Genomic DNA, 16550 nt, shown 5'->3' with positions numbered 1-16550 from the left:
TTGATGTTAACCTAATCATCATTAGTGAAAATAATTAGGGTTTCAGAGATTAACTTTTCTCTCTGAAACTGAGATCTCACATCTCGAAAACCTCACATCAGTTCTCCCAATATTGCAAGGCAATCGGAGAACATCATCTAGCCAAGTGCATATCTCGGACAAGTCTTGGGTGCAACAATTAGGAGGGAATCTCATTTGATTTCTGTTCTTTACGCCGTGCATCAAAGGACCCGAGGTTATTTCTTGTTCCTTATCGTTTCTATTGTATTTATGTTTTATGACAATAATCACATGATTAAATTTACGTTATAGTCCTAAATTTAAAGGGTAGTATACGGATATTAACCCACAATTCATATAGTAATTCGCTCTAAATTGCGAATAACCATCGTGGAGTGAGTGAAGTATGCGGTCAATAACAATGTTCTCGCTGATCTTACAATCAAAGGTCTCCAGCTTCTCGACATTCTCAATCATGCTGAGAATGTGTGGGCTAACAGGTTGGCCCTTCTGGAGTCTCGCATCAAAGAAGCGAGTGGTAAGCTCATAGGTCACGATTCTCGGTGCTTTTGAGAATTCCCTAGTGAGTGTAGTGAAAATCTTGTTTGCACTTTGAGCTATGAAGCGTTTCTGCAAATTGGATTCCATTGCAAAAATAAGTACGTTCTTTACCGCACCCGCTTCCATGGCGAAATCGTTATACTTGTCGATTTCGTTAATTTCAGCCGTGGGGCCTGGGTTTGGTGGGATGGGCTCAATCAGATATTTGAGCTTCCCATCAGCAATGGCAGCATTCCGTAATGCCGCCTCCCAGTCCGTGAAGTTTGATCCATCATTCTTGATCGAGTAGATCGATTCATCCGATCCATGAAGATCGAAGCCAGGACTCACGGTCCAATGTGACACTTGGCATTGGGTCGTCCTCACGCCACCATTATGTTATTAGCAGTTTAAATGTTCGTGTTCTACACTGAAAAAGGAAGAAAAACAAAACGAAATAAGCAACTCATCGAGGTGATTTAAGTCTATTTAAAATTCATTTTAAACATGTAGACTCTCGCACTTGCACAATTGATCTCCCTCAAGAATGATACAAGTGATCCCAAGACTCAATTTCTGTAAATTGATAAGCCAACTGTTTAGCTAATTCTTCCGGAAGAACTCTTGGTCGATAGATTTCCGTAAATCCTATCTATAGTCCACCACAGTCACAGGATCGTACGAGTGACCATAGTGTTGAGATAAAATAGGTCAATCAGTTCCAACTTACCCAACGTAGAAGGGGTCATATTATGCCTACCGACGAAGAAGGGACTCATTGGAGTTTGACCTATAAAGACTAGTCTCAATTTTTGTTTATACGAGGAAGATCCCATCAACTAAATTATAATTCATATTAAGTGAACGAATAACTAGCGTTTGCGTGAATGAATTAATTTGGGTGATGGCTTAAAATCGTGTGACATGCGAATGTCAAAGAAAACTAACTCGTGACCTCTATATGTGTCAGTTTTCATGCAATAATTAGGTGGTTTGGTATTTAGGCGGAAAATGATGCATATTATCGTAACGAAAAATAAAAATTGAATGCAATACGTAAATAAAATTCCTAGTGTGGCCTATCCTAGTAAAATAAAACATAAAACAACTTTGGAATCCACCGTTGGACCCGAGAAGCTTGTCTTGATGTTCCATCTTGATCCATGTAGCGGGAGTGAGCATCCGGTCTCCATCTTTAGTCTTCTCAAGAATTACAATTTAAAATTTACAAATATAAACCTATTTACATTCTAAATAAAAACTGTAATTAAAAGAAATAAAAATGGAGATACGAGATCTCAAAATACAACCAAGACCGTGTTCCATCATTACGGTAACACGTTCTACTAAGGCCACACTAAGTTACAACCGTTTGCAAAATAATTAAATACGTAATTAAAAGGCATTCAAAACATTCAAAAATAACGATAAATAAAATGCGTCAACTAAATTAAATTTATTCGTGACATAATTCCGTAATTATGTTAAATTTTTTATCCAAACCACCAAAGATAATTAAAATTACATGACAAAACCGCTTTAGTCAAGTTAATTTTAATCCGAGATAATCCGTTACAATAAAACGTTTTAAAGTAACTTTATTTTACGTGGGTGAACCGTTTCACTAATCAAGCGAGAGCATAAAAACACTTTATGCAATAAAAGGGCCGAAAAAAAAAAAAAACAGAAAAAATTTTTTTTTTTTTTTTTTCTTCTGTACTGTTGTACGTGAACAGTACCAGGGGCCAAAAAAAAAATTTTTTTTTTTTTAAATGCTGTAAAAAAAAACGAGAGCATTAAAAGTCCAAAAAAAAATTTACACGGCTCATTCATGAGCAACTAAAGATCAAAACAAAACGGTTTGATAAAACACAATTGTAATTTTAATCTAATCCGTATAGAAAACAAAATACAATTGTTATATCTTCAACATATTGCAATCATTATCGTTAAAATTACAACATGCGAAGAACGAATAAAAACAAGAGATCAAACGATCTAACAAAAACTTGTGGCACGCAAATCAATGCAATAAAAAAACAGAAAACAGGCCGTGTACTTGAAGGCCACTCGGTTTTCATAAAAAAAACAGGTTTGCCGAAACAAAATTTGCCACACGAAATTTTATGCAATTATTTTGACCGATCTTTAACATATAGCGATGAATATCGATTACATAGACGATATGCAAAGATCAAAACAAAACGAAACAAACCAACCATCACCGTGTAAACAAGACACGGATCCCAAGGCACAAAGCAACAAAAAAACCGCAGCAAAAAAAAAAAAAATACTGCCGAGTAAAAAAAATTGAGCCGTGACAATTTTTTTAACCAAAATTCATCGTTTCAACAATCGTTTGATGAAAAACACATATAAAAATTACGTGGCCTCGCTCTGATACCACTTGAGGGTGAATATCCGTATACTACCCTTTAATTGTAGGATTATAACGCAAAATTTATATGTAGTTTATAGTCATAAAACGAAAATAACAATGAAACGATAAAGATATAGAAATAACCTTCGGTCCTAGTGCAAAAGGCAATGAGAGATCAAGTTAGATCTCCTCCTAATCGTTGCACCCAAGATGTCCGAGTTATGCCCTTGTGCTAGAGAGAATCCCCTAATTGCCTTGCAATATCGAGGGGATTGTTTTGTGAGTTTTGTGTTGGATGAGAGATCCGGGATTCAGGAGGCACAATTCCCAAAACCCTAGAAATGTTTGCAAAATGAATTAGGGTTGAAGTGAAGGAGGAAGCTCTCCTTTTGATCCCTCTAATTCGGCCAAACCGAGTTCTAGAGAGGGAATGGGCTTTTCATTTCCTCTTCACTTAAACTCGTGGTCCGGTCCATCATTCGCTAAGTGTATATGACGCGGTTTCATTATAAACTGTTATCGGTTATCGGAAATTAAGGCATCAACTAATAATACGGGTTAGTTGAATTATTAATACATGTCCGACAAAACAGTATTGTATAATTATATTCAATATACATTTAATTAAATATAAAACGCTTATATTCAATTTTACAAATTAATTGCTTAATTTGCCTTAGCCATTTTTATTTAATCCGTATTAAATAAAATATCTCAACATCACATATTAGACTAATTAGTCAAATAACTCAGACTAACTGTTTAGTCAATTTGGCATCTACATGACTGTATTTTCATACCGTCACATCACTCAAAACGTATCCTATAGGTGTGACTTTTAGGGACCAGTTGATCACCGCCATCTGTATGACAATAACGTCAAACTTATCTAGCAAGCCAACCGTTATTGATAAACGTGGATCAACTGATTATGATACAAAGTATACCCTTTGATCCTTTTAGAGATTTATAAGTCCTTGCACTAACTGTTAAGGACACCAACCCCAACATAGTGAATCTGCGATAAACAAACAACCACGAAAGCTAGTATTGTTCCTCTACGAACTCGTCACCTAACAATAATCACAACCATACTCTATGTCACAATCATACCAATTAACCCCCTTTTCTCAATCTAAACAATTAGAGAAAACCCTAAGGGACAACATACTAATAAACAAGGCACTAGTGACTTACCAACGGAATCGATATAAAGAAGACGGACGAAGACTCAAGATTAATCAAATAGCCTCGGGAGTGATTAAGGTGATTAGATAGGTGATAGGCGTCGTTAGGTTTTGTAAAAGTGATTCGTAAACTGATAATATGAAATTTATAACCTCTAATCATCTTAACCAAAACCGCGGAAATAAACCTGTCAGACCAGGTACTCGGTCGAGTACCTGGGGTACTCGGCCGAGTACGACCTACTCGGCCGAGTATCTCACTACTCGGCCGAGTGCTCTGGGCAGTAACTTGACCAGAAGACACCCGACGACCAACTCGGTCGAGTTCCACTTTCTTTACCGAGTAACTAAGGACCAGAAAATCGTGGTATTACGGGCTTACCCAAGGCTCTTTTCGACAACTCTTGCTCTGGTCTCAGCATCCGACCTCCTCCTATTTCGACTACGAGAGCGTATTAGAACAAGTAACATTCTATAGTATATTCTATACATTACTTTTGTTATATAACTACCTTATTTCTTACTTAATTTATAGCCTCTTGTTATGGTAACTAATACTCTAAAACTTTGTATTGACTTGTATCCCTCCGCCATAGTCAATTGTTATCTATTTCCGTTTCGGGCGTGTCACTCAATTATTATCTACTTAATTTGTGATAAGATGTACACAAGTAGCAAGTGAACATGTGAGAGAATACTTTAATTTATCGTTATTTTTCTCATCTCCCTGATCTTTGTATCAAAATAATAGATAAAAATTGATCATGACGGAGAAAATATCATCCATTAATTAATAATAATACTCAAGCAATTAATTAATTGTTCTTATAATCTTAATCTTGATAATTTATGAGATAAAATTATCATGAACTCAATTTTCAAACTTTGTATATTTAAGAACCCCAAGATAAAGCCCTGTCCTGTCCACGTTCCCTCTAGGTAACCCTTGTTTCTTCCAAAGTCGAAACTTTTATAGCGTACGCAAGTAAGAAACTCAAAAATTGACCAATTCCAAAGTTTTCAAATGGGAGCATGCTTATCATGATTGTGTCGTAATCTCTCATACGTTTTCTTAGCGCTCAAGCAGCCAAACTCACATGCAAGAGAAGTAATTAACAGTTTCACACCCACAGGCAGCCCACAACCAAATTAGATTAATGTGCCCACTTGCCAACTCATATCCTACTTTGTTGCCAACCTGTCTGGTCTTTTCATTTTCCACATTCTAACTTGTCAGCACTAATTATTCTCCTCATTTTCTTTTCAATTTTCAAACTTGTTATTAAACCTTTTCCATTTTTGCAAAGATTCCATCTTTTTCGTTTCTGGGTATTTTTTCAATCAAAGATTCACTTAAAAGTGTGCATTTCTTGCAATTAAAGTTGGTATGGATAAATGTATTGAGGGAAATTCAGATGAGAGGTCTCATAAAGTCAATTATGGTGTAGACACACAGGTTTCTTCTTCTCTTCCATATACAGGTATGCATTTATAATGTTGCTCTTACCGTCAACATTTCAAAACCCGTCCTAATTATTTGTTTACTTTTGATTAGAATAATTATGATTGTTCATGTATGTAAGCTGCTCACTTCCCAATTAGTTTTAGAATGCAGGCTTAAAATATGTTACTTGTATATACTTGGGTTTTTGGGTTACAGTATTTGCTCAACATCCAGGATTTTTGAATTGGTTCGTGCGTATTCTGTATTCATATCGAATTGTTTTCTTAACTTCGTGAGTGAGACACGGCATCAAGTGCATACAGCGCGTACTGGGTGACAAACCAGTTTGTTCGTCATAACTCATAAGGTAGCCTTGTGCAGAAAAGCAATTACTTTATGTCAATGCCCTGCTTATTATACCAATAGAAGATTCATCAACAAAGTTACTTTATGTTTGATCAATTTAATATCTCGCTATTAGTGTGATATGGAATGGTCTAGTATAGTAGTATTTTCTCAATTTTAGCTTGTGAGGATATAGTAGTAGAACTTCCTGCTAGGAATTTGAGTGCTAAACCACTATGCAACGCAGTAATGCATGTTTTATCAGTTTTATATCTCGCTATCAGTTCAGTTATCTGAATATACTCAATTTTCATCGTTTTAGGGTCTAATAGTAGAATATCTGCTAGGGATTTGAGAGCAACACTTCTATGCAATGTCATAAGGGTTAATCCGTCTTCTTTTTGGCTTTTTAGTAGTCCCTTAGTTGTTTATCTGAACTACTTTCAATTCAACACCTTGTGTCGTTCCTTGATTATCCAGGAGACAATGACATGCTTTTGGAGTAACCTTTAGGGCTTGTTTGGGTGGGGGGATTTTAAGGGAAAGGAAAGGGAGGGGGAGGGAAGGAAGAAGAATACAAAATGCTTTGTTTGGATAACATTAGGGGTAGAAGGGAAATGGAATGGGAGAGATTTGGAGGGATCCATTTTCCCTTCTCCTAGGCAAACCAAAATCCCTCCAACATAGAAAACATTTGGAGGGAAATTGTATCCAAACAACCAAACTGCATTTCCCCTCCCTCTCCTTTCCCTTGTTTGAATAGCAAATGGGGTAGGAGGGAACTCTTCCGAGCCTAACCAAAAGTCGCTCCAACAAAGGAGATATTTGGAGGGAAAACTCCTTCCTCCATACCCGATGCCCCCTCCTTTCGCTCCTCTTTTGCTGTCCAAACTCCAAACACACCCTGGATAGAGGGATTGGGAGGGAAAGAAAAGGGAGGGAAAGTAGGGGATTTAAAATCCATTGTTTGGATAGCAATTAAGGGGGGAGGGATTTGGAGGGATCCATTTTCCCTCCTCCAACGCAAACCAAATCTCTACATAATAGGAAAGATTTGAAGGGAAATTGTATCCAAAGACCAACACCCCATTCCACCTCCCCTCCCTTTCCCACCTATTTTTTTGGTATCCAAACAAACCCTAAGTATCTATAGCCCTTTTATCTTCACTAGTTAGCGGAGTAAAACTTGAATTATCTACTAACTAAGAAATACGATATAGGTAAACGGAGGTAGCAATACAAAATTGTGGGTTAATAAATGTGCCTTGTAAATTTAAATTATTCAGTTGAGTGAAAAAGTAACAACCACATTTTCCTTTAGTTAGCCTCTGACAATGGCTAATTTTAGCTCAGTTAAGGCTTGTAATGTAACTGATCAAGTATCACTTGATTAAGCAACTTGACAGACATACGTTTTTATATCCTTGATTGATTGAACAGTAGAGGTGGATGTTGCTGAAGGAAATCCTGGAGACTTAAAGCAATGGCAGCATCCTGCTGTCGAAAGTGTTTATGTTAATGGTGATGGCAATACTCCTTGCTTCACGAATCCTATTCCAAGATTAAATATTGCCATCCTCGTTGTGGGCACAAGAGGAGATGTTCAGCCTTTTGTAGCCGTAGCAAAGAAACTTCAGGTTTTCTTAACTTTATTTTCGCATTTTTTTTGGTGATAATTGTTCATTTTTTGTAACAAGTGTTGACTAGTTTAATATTTTCCTGGATTTAATAATTATGCAACTTATTTTGGGGGTTGGTTAAACATTTTTACCAATCTAAGAATTTCCCGTTCTTTTTTTATGATAGATGCTGTATGATTCTTCAATGAATATGCTGTGTGCAGGAATTCGGTCATCGTGTTCGCTTGGCAACTCATGTCACATTTAGTAACCTTGTCAAGGAAGCTGGTGTAGAATTCTATCCTTTAGGTGGTGACCCACGGTTATTTTCAAGATGTAAGAATTCTTACCTTCTGAACTTCACAACTTTTCTTAGCTTATACCTTTCGGTTTCACAGTTATTATTTATCTTTGCTGTTGTTCTCTTCTATCCTTCACTCAGTGGAACAAAAAGGGTACAAAATATACAGTATCAATGAATTGTTGTTGCCAGTTGTTCATTGACCAATATTCCTGTACGACCCACATTTTTTTATCACTGCAAGAGTAATATTAGCTACTACAGAACTAGCTGGACAGCGATCTCTATATGGTTAGACCTAGCATTTAACTTTTGGTTGAGATTGTTTTCTCTCAATTCTAGCTAGTAAAATGCTTCCTACTCTGAACTCTGTTCGAATCAGTAATTTTTCACTTCCTCCACTTAAGTGGTCAAATACTCAGATCCCCTTTTGTCCTTCTTCTGTGAGGTGGAAAAAGTCAATGACGCTTAAATTGAAATGGAGGGAGTAATATTTTATAAAGGGAGTTGCTATGTCACGCCCCTAGTTTTTCATTAAATTTCTCGTTTTGTCATTTCTTTTCTTTTGTGTTTTTGGATAACGTTAATTTCTACATACAATATTAAACGTTAATTAATAACAAAAATCATAATTAATGACAACAACGATTACATTAGGAACAAAAAATGACTATTAAGAACGAAAAAACTTTAAACAACCATAACTTTGTGCTGGAGTGTCCATTTTCGACGATTTTTTCTTAAATTTTACATCTCAATAAGGCGAACGGAATGGAAAAAAATAAATAAAAATTTGGGACTTTGTCCATTCGTGTATAAAACATAACTTGCCTCAACTCGCTCATGTGGTTTACACGAACCAGCCACAGCCAATTCGTGTAAACCACGTGAACCGGCCGAGGAAAACACGAATGGACCAAGTCCCAATTTCTTTTTTCTCATTGCGTTTGTCTCGTAGAGATAAGTGATTTGAATTTTTTTTTGTTGAAAACGGATACCCGAGTACAAATTTATGGCAGTTTAAAGTTTTTGTTCGTAATTGTCAATTTTTTGTGCTAATTTAAATTGTGATTAATTGTCGTTGTTATTAATTATATATAAAAAAATTCATTATTTCAAAGTTTTTTTGTTAATTCATCATTAATTAATATGATAGTTCATTGCTAATTAACATTGCTAAAGGGTAGCCCGGTGCACGATGGTCCGGGGAAGGGTCCCACCACAAGGGTGTAATTGGGGCAAGCCTTCCCTTGCCATTTTGGCAAGAGGCCGCTTCAAGGACTTGAACCCGTGACCTCACGGTCACAAAGCAACACCTTAACCGGTGCGCCAAGGCTCCCCTTCCTAATTAACATTGCTAATTTTAGCTTTTTTTTTTTTTTCATGTAAAGAGGAATTAAGAAAAGGGCAAAATAGTAATTTTAGGGGCGTAAGTGCGTAGTCAGTAAAATAGAGGTGTGAGTTAGCAATTGTTTCTCTATATCTGGGCTCTTCATCCTTTTTTTTTTAAATTTATTTTTGGGGCTTACTGAGGTAGAGCAACTCTCTAAACTGTTGTGCAATCAGTTATGGCAAAAAGTAAAGGGCTGGGCCTGTCACGAGAAGAGCTAGCACTTCAAAGGAAGCATTTTCACGCCATTATGGGGGCCGTTCTACCTGCTTGTACAGAACCTGACATAAAGACGGGTGCACCATTTAGAGCTCAAGCAATAATGGCTAACCCTCCTGCTTTTGGTACGTTACTGACAATGAAGTGAGATTATTCTTGATTTATACCCTTTTCCTTTACTATTATCCAACCTCTTCTTTGACAACATCATTAAGTTTCCAACTTTCCATTATGTTTTCTGTGCGGAAGTCAAATAAGGGAATGTAACTTGATAATTTGCAGGTCAGACGGATGTTGCCGAAGCTCTTGGTGTCCCTATACACATACTCTTCACAGTGCCGTGGACGTAAGCTATCTCTCATACTTCAGAATTCTGTGAATATAGCATTAGTCTTTGAACAGCTACAAATACTTGCTGCATCTTTTAGTGGGACAATGTTTCCACATGACCAGCTGTTTTGGAATTGTTTTTAGCTCGGTTATACTTGTGTACATTTTGTTTTTATATGGTGTTATTATTCATGTTTTTACTTGATAATTATTCTCTACGTTGTTTATCCTTATATATTTTTTTCATAAGCAGGCCAACATGTGAATTTCCGAGCCCAATTGCTAATCTACCTCAAACTCCTGGTAATTGGGTATGTAACTGTCAGACCTCCCTTTTCATCAACTACAGACGCCTACAGTACACAACTACACAACCTGACAACCGGATTATCCACTGATGTCCTATTTGAAACTGGGTGCAGTGGTCGTATATACTTGTTGACTTGGTGATTTGGTGGATCACAAGGGGTCACATTAATATGCTTAGGGAAGGAAAATTGAAGCTTCCACCTATTCCGTACTTCAGCACATACTTTGGATCTAAGTATCATCTACCAACTACGTACATGTGGAGTCGTTATGTATTACCAAAACCAAAAGGTAGAATCTATATCAAAACTCTTTGTTGATATGATATTTATAGAACTGGCAGATGGGACTGATTGTATGGTTCTTTTCGGATTGAGTATGATTCAAGTCTATATAAATCTCGATTTGGGACTTTTTCCCGACTTGCACTACTTCGACTTCATTCAGTTCGAGTTGACTCAAATTTGGATTAGGTTTCATTTTGGCGATTAAACTAATGTTACAACTTTCAAGGCTTATATATTGGTATAGAAGACATCTACATCAACTGTATGTAACTTTACTTGAGTCAGAAAATATATTAAATTGATTTTTTTTATTATTTCCTTAATATTTTTAAGTTTTCGTGTTTCGTAATTGGAACATTTTGGGTTATGGCTCATTTTCGGGTTTGGTAGTTTTGGTTCGAGTTGATTCGATATATACTACTACTAATAAATGAAGTCAAATTTATTTGCAGATTGGGGTCCTTTAGTTGACATTGCTGGTTATTGTTTCTTGGATCTTGGGTCAAGTTATCAGCCTCCAGAGGAGTTGGTTGATTGGATGAAAAGAGGGTCCAGGCCCATATATGTGGGTTTCGGAAGCATGGTAAGGACAATGATTTTTTACAATGTTATACACTTATTCTTATACTCTCAATAAACTTCTTATTCATCCCTTTTTCAAGGATCAAAGATTATAACCTCTATAATTTACATCTGTAATTAGGTTTTAAACTTACTCTTGCAGTTACATGCATTATAAACAAATAAAGATCATGCATTATTGCTTTTCTTAATTTTTTTTCTTTAATAATTTTTTCGCAATTCGTATATGCAATCACATTTAGGATATTATTCCGCTCGATATGATCCAGAAAAGTGTTCATGAGCTACCGACTTTACCATCTTACTTGGTGTACAGTCTTTCTCCCCTTTCAATATACACTATAATTATGTGTGCCTCTATCCTTTGGCTTTGGAAAATTTGACTTCTTAAATTGTTTGCGGCTTCTTATATAGTGAAGTCGCAGTTGGTCAGTAAACTGTCTTTCTGATTTCAACACCACACAGGGGTAAGATTGCTTGCACTGAATCCACTTACCTTGTCATATATGGGACCCTTCGAGGCACTGCATTTTACAGTTTCATGTGAGACTGAGTCTGTCGTCTTTGAAGAGGAAGACTGGGTCTAGCCGTCTAGTAGCAACAGTGAAGTACTCCTTCCGTCCCAATTATTTGTTTACCTTTGATTAAAATACTCCTCACAAAGAATAAAATAGGTAACCAAATGATTGGGACGTAGAGCGTACAATCTTGAGGTTATGTGAATGATATTTTTTTTCAGAATTGTAATTTCTTCAGCTATTTTAAGCAGGGTTACCTGATTCGCTCGCCCCCCCTCCGAATTGCGAATTAATTCGAACGAATTAATTCACAATTCATTTTCATCTTAATTCGTTCCAATTCGCGAATTATTCGCTGAGATGAGCGAATTATATGATTATGCTAAAACCCAAAAAAAATCAGGAAAAATTGAATCATAGACAAGATACCTGGTTATTTTGAAGTTTGAACTTTGAAGCCAAGCACAATGATTTGATTCACTATTGTAGATTTGTAGATTTAGCTTTAATTTGATTTTGATTTCTGACAGGAAGATGATTTTTTTTTAGCTTTGTTGATATAAAAGGATAATCCTTTTGCGAATTGGATTCGACGAATTACCGAATTTTAAAATAATGTGATTCGCCAGCGAATTGAATTCGCTAAATTGAGCGAATCGCGAATTAGAATTAAGAAAGTGAATTGAACGAATTGCGAATCCGGTAACCCTGATTTTAAGGGCTAAATCCAATTGTGTATCCATTTTGTAGATTCTTGGTGACCCCAGGAGAACCACAAGTATAATTCTTGAAGCATTAAAATGTACAGGACAACGTGGAATACTTGACTCTGGTTGGAGTGACCTTGGTCTTTGTGAGTACCTTATTCTCTTTCATGGTCTTCTGATCCAGGTTATAGGTGTGTTTGGGTAACATTTTAGGAAGGAAGGTAGAGGAGGGATGTCGAATTTTTCCTATGTTGGAGGGATTTTGGTTGTCTTGAAGGAGGGATATTGATCCCTCTTACCAAACAATGAAAATTGTATCCCTCCATCCAAACAAGCTTTATGAGCATTTGGCAGGTGTCAAATTTTCTTCTTTTTTCAGCTTCATTAGATGGGTACGATGTTTAACTTTTCCAGATAATCATAAGTGGTCTACCTCTTTGGTAGTCCCTCCGTTTGGTCAAGGTCACTACATTTTATATTTTGGATTGTTCCAACGAATTCACTACATTTCCACTATGATCCACTTAGATGAAAGGGTCAAAGTTGTAATCTCACTCTTCTTTCCCTTAATGATGTCAACTTCAGGTCACTTTCTACCACCTTCTTACACTTTATTCCACTGTGTTTAATATTGTGCCGAAACCCACATCTAGCAAACTGGAATGAACAGTATCTTGAAAGGGCCTTATGGTTACTCTAAAATTAAGAAAATTAGTAACTTAATTTGGAATAACTATATGAAAAACATGTGGTTACGCTAAAATTAACATAAGGCAGTTTCTCTATTTGCTAGTGAAACTATTGTAGATCATATCGTTGAGAAAGGAATTACAGGATGGTAGAGGATGCTTCTTTGTCCAGACACTGTATTCTTTACTGAGTGAGAATCAATCCCGAAGTTCTATCAAATTTCTTTTCGTATAAACCCCGTTAACTTTTTCATTTCTATGCAGACAGAGATTGATTATTCTTTAATTTTGTATTCTCTATAGATTAAAGCAAAATAACTCAAGTGCTTTTATTTCATGAAAGTCATCGGTCAATCCAATTATCAATGCAATTCTCATTACGGGTCATATGAAAGTAACCTCTTTCATATTGGGATAAATCTAGGTACATTTGACTGACTTCCGTTTTCATGGGTGGAAGCTTTTAAGCATTGGAATGACGTGGTCTCAGAAAAATCTCAGAGTTTAACTCTAGCAACACCTTTTCTATTTATTTTCACTTGTTTGTTGTCTTTTTGACCAAGTTTTATCTGTGCAGCTTCTGAAGTTTCTGGAGACGTCTTTCTTCTTGAGGATTGCCCTCATGATTGGCTTTTCCCTCAATGTGCTGCAGTGGTGAGTTCATATTCTGTATTCACACTCGAAACATGTAGATATTAAAATCTAAATTCTTTGCATGTTAGCAGAAGCTTAGCATCAGCTTGCTTGAGAATGTACTATTCAGAAGCGTAATGTCGTCCATAAATGTGTTCCTCATATTTTAATTGTGCAATAAGTAAAAAGTATTTGCCATTTTCAGATTCACCATGGTGGTGGGGGAACTACAGCTGCTGGACTAAGAGCTGGGGTAAGCTTACTTGATCCGGCCTTACATGTGTAATTAGGATGACACCTGAAATGTACAATCAAAGATCATGAGCTTGTTGAGGTTTCCAACTAAAATTGAATTTGATAAGAACATTTTGTTTTGTTTAACTCGGTCATTTTTTGTTCAATCTCAAAGCCTTGTTCAATTTATTATATAACCCAACAAGATTGACTATAATGTTGTAGTTAAACCTCTAAGACATTGATCATATAGTACAGATTTTTTCAAAGAGAAGCAAAAAGGCTAATGTATATTTATACATGCTACAACATAGTTTGATTGTATATACATGATTGATTGATGTAATTCGACTATTTACACAATTATTGCAGTGTCCTACTACAGTAGTACCCGTCTGGGGAGATCAGTATTTTTGGGGTGATCGGATTCATGAGAAAGGACTCGGACCCAGGCCAATTCCTATCGCACAGCTGTCTGTCGAAGAGCTTTCTAAAGCTATCACATTCATGATGCAGCCCGAGGTATTTTATAGTTGAAATATATATCTGTACAAATTAATCTACCTTACTGATAGCCCAAGGTATTATGTATTAACATTTTTCATATTCACCCTTAGAGCTTAAGCATATAATTAGAGTAATTCTAGGGCAGTACCACTAGTAATCCTATAAAAAAGACCTCATCATCTCACCATAATTTATATGCACCCTACCTTACCCATTCCTCTTTTTCATTTTGTTTTATTTGTTCTACATCTCTCTCTACTCACACCTAACTCAAAACTCCACGAACACCACTCCAAACGCCACTGCCATCACCAATCTCCGATCCTGATCACCACCAACTTAATAGTTAATATTCAACGGAACATAGCCTGATGGTCAAATCCGATATAAGATTAATATGAATATATCTATAGATTTAGTCCTAGATTTCTGAATCTAGTATCCAATGGAGTGGAAAAAAATGGAAGGAATGGAGGTTGCTTTGAAATTGTAATGCACCAAGTCATTTTCGGTCCTCCATTAGTTGATAGCAGTCATTCAATGGAACTTTACTCCAGTGTATCAAATACAACAATAACAACATTATCTCTGGTGACTCCTGTCTATGGCGTGGTTAGGGCCAGGGGAGTCAGATGTCACAGACTTACCCTATGTAAAAAACACATTAAGGCTGTGTCTTCTCATAATGAAAATTGTAACATAAATTGCATTAACACACTCCACACTAAAGATACTAGAGGCACAAAGAGTTTAGTGAGCGAATTTGCTTATTCCATCATATCTCATATAGGAAAGGGAAGAGCAAGGATTCAAAATGTAGGGTAGCAAAAACTTTTGTACTATTTTTTTTTTTTTTTTTCATTTTTAATTAAAGCAAGTTAAGAAGGTAAATGAAGTTGTTATACAAGTTAGGACCGGCATATTATTTTTTTACGGAGTGTATTGTAAGACTTCAAAGAGAGAAAAAGTTTTCACGATTTTGACTTTTAGGCTTAGCTTGTTGCTCTTTGATTCTCATTTCTTAAGTTTTTGAAATGTTGGCATGGTTTGAAGTTTTCGTAAAATTGTATGGGGAAAAAGTGAACTAATGCTTTAGCTGGTATTCAAACCCAGGTGATTTACACGACGACACTGAACTACATTCACTCCGATGTTTACAACATGCCCTCCTTTTATTTATTATGTGTAGTTAATGTTCTCGTGGGTGTTTGGGGTAAAAATTGACCATTATTTTTTTTGGGTTCTGTTGCTCCTTGCAACCACATAGCTCCGCTCCTGATCTCAGAGCGGAAGAATAGTGAGTCTCAACTATATAATAAAATTACATAAAATTGGGTGTGAGCTCAATCGATTATAGTTGAGTGATTGTGTTTTTCCTTTTGGTTTCTGTCTAGCTGAGTTATTGTGTTGCTTTTAACTCTATTAGGTGAAGTTACGAGCAATGGAAATAGCTGAACTGATAGCGGTTGAAAACGGCGTTCAAGCTGCAGTTGATGCATTTCATCAAAACTTGAGTCGTGAACCGCCATTACGTCCTGCATTTTTAAAAGAAGATAGTCATCCAAATTCACCAAAACCAAACCCGAATCCAATACAATGGCTCTTTATCCAAATTGGAACACTCTGTTGCCATGTATGTTCATAGGATTTTCTCTGAAACTTCAGAATTTCAGGAATACAGGAGTTTTGTACAGTTTTGGCTCCCAAGTCCTGATACAACAGCATTCAACCTTTTTTTTCCCCTTCTGCCATTGTATTCATTTGTTAATTTAATTTAGACAACAGATAAGTTAGTGCATTCTTTTTATATTTTTTTCCGGGGCATCTTGTGAGATAATATTATGTTTCGTAGATGGAACTTGTAAGCATGAGTGTGATATAACTGATATTGTAACTGAGTGATTATATAGATAAAGTTCCAAGTTTTTTTAAATGTCATATAGCAAGACCTTGATATAATTTTACGTTTTACTGTAATCATTTTGAGATGATGATTTTGTATTGTGAATTTTCGCACTATTATCTTGTTTCGTTGGTCATGAGTACATGGGAAGACATGATGTGATGACACTAAATATGGGCTGCCAAGTCGAATAATAATAGATGTAACACTCCCTCAAACCGGGTCGGGAGCGGTTACTTATGATAGTTCACCAGGCTGTGTACATGGCCCACAGATCAACACAAGTCCTTTATAGCGCATTTCGTCGTCACTCATGCGCATCCCGGGAACCTTCCCAGGAGGTCACCCATCCTAAGACTACTCTCAGCCAAACACGCTTAGTTGTGGTCCAGACCTGGCAAAACGGGTCAACGGGTCGGGTTCAGG

General features: G+C 36.4%; 1 protein-coding gene across 2 annotated transcripts; it reads left to right on the top strand.

Moving 5' to 3' along the window:
* The first annotated feature begins 5036 nt into the window (after positions 1 to 5036).
* LOC141605430 (sterol 3-beta-glucosyltransferase UGT80B1-like) lies at positions 5037 to 16243 on the top strand. 2 transcript variants are annotated; one of them, XM_074424192.1, is made up of 13 exons: positions 5037 to 5588; positions 7340 to 7533; positions 7740 to 7851; positions 9383 to 9550; positions 9708 to 9771; positions 10009 to 10066; positions 10178 to 10355; positions 10804 to 10934; positions 12202 to 12304; positions 13425 to 13501; positions 13686 to 13733; positions 14087 to 14236; positions 15648 to 16243. In XM_074424192.1, the coding sequence occupies exons 1-13, from the start codon at positions 5495 to 5497 to the stop codon at positions 15864 to 15866; spliced, it is 1596 nt and encodes a 531-aa protein (XP_074280293.1). In that variant the 5' UTR covers positions 5037 to 5494; the 3' UTR covers positions 15867 to 16243. The 2 variants fall into 2 exon arrangements, with proteins under 2 accessions (XP_074280293.1, XP_074280292.1); XM_074424191.1 differs by having other exon boundaries at positions 5292 to 5588; positions 7337 to 7533.
* Positions 16244 to 16550: the final 307 nt, after the last annotated feature.

This window comes from Silene latifolia, chromosome 10 (assembly GCF_048544455.1).
Source record: "Silene latifolia isolate original U9 population chromosome 10, ASM4854445v1, whole genome shotgun sequence".
Lineage (NCBI taxonomy): Eukaryota > Viridiplantae > Streptophyta > Magnoliopsida > Caryophyllales > Caryophyllaceae > Silene > Silene latifolia.
The sequence above is the reverse complement of the archived record's forward strand: the minus strand, read 5'-3'. Positions and strand labels throughout refer to the sequence as shown.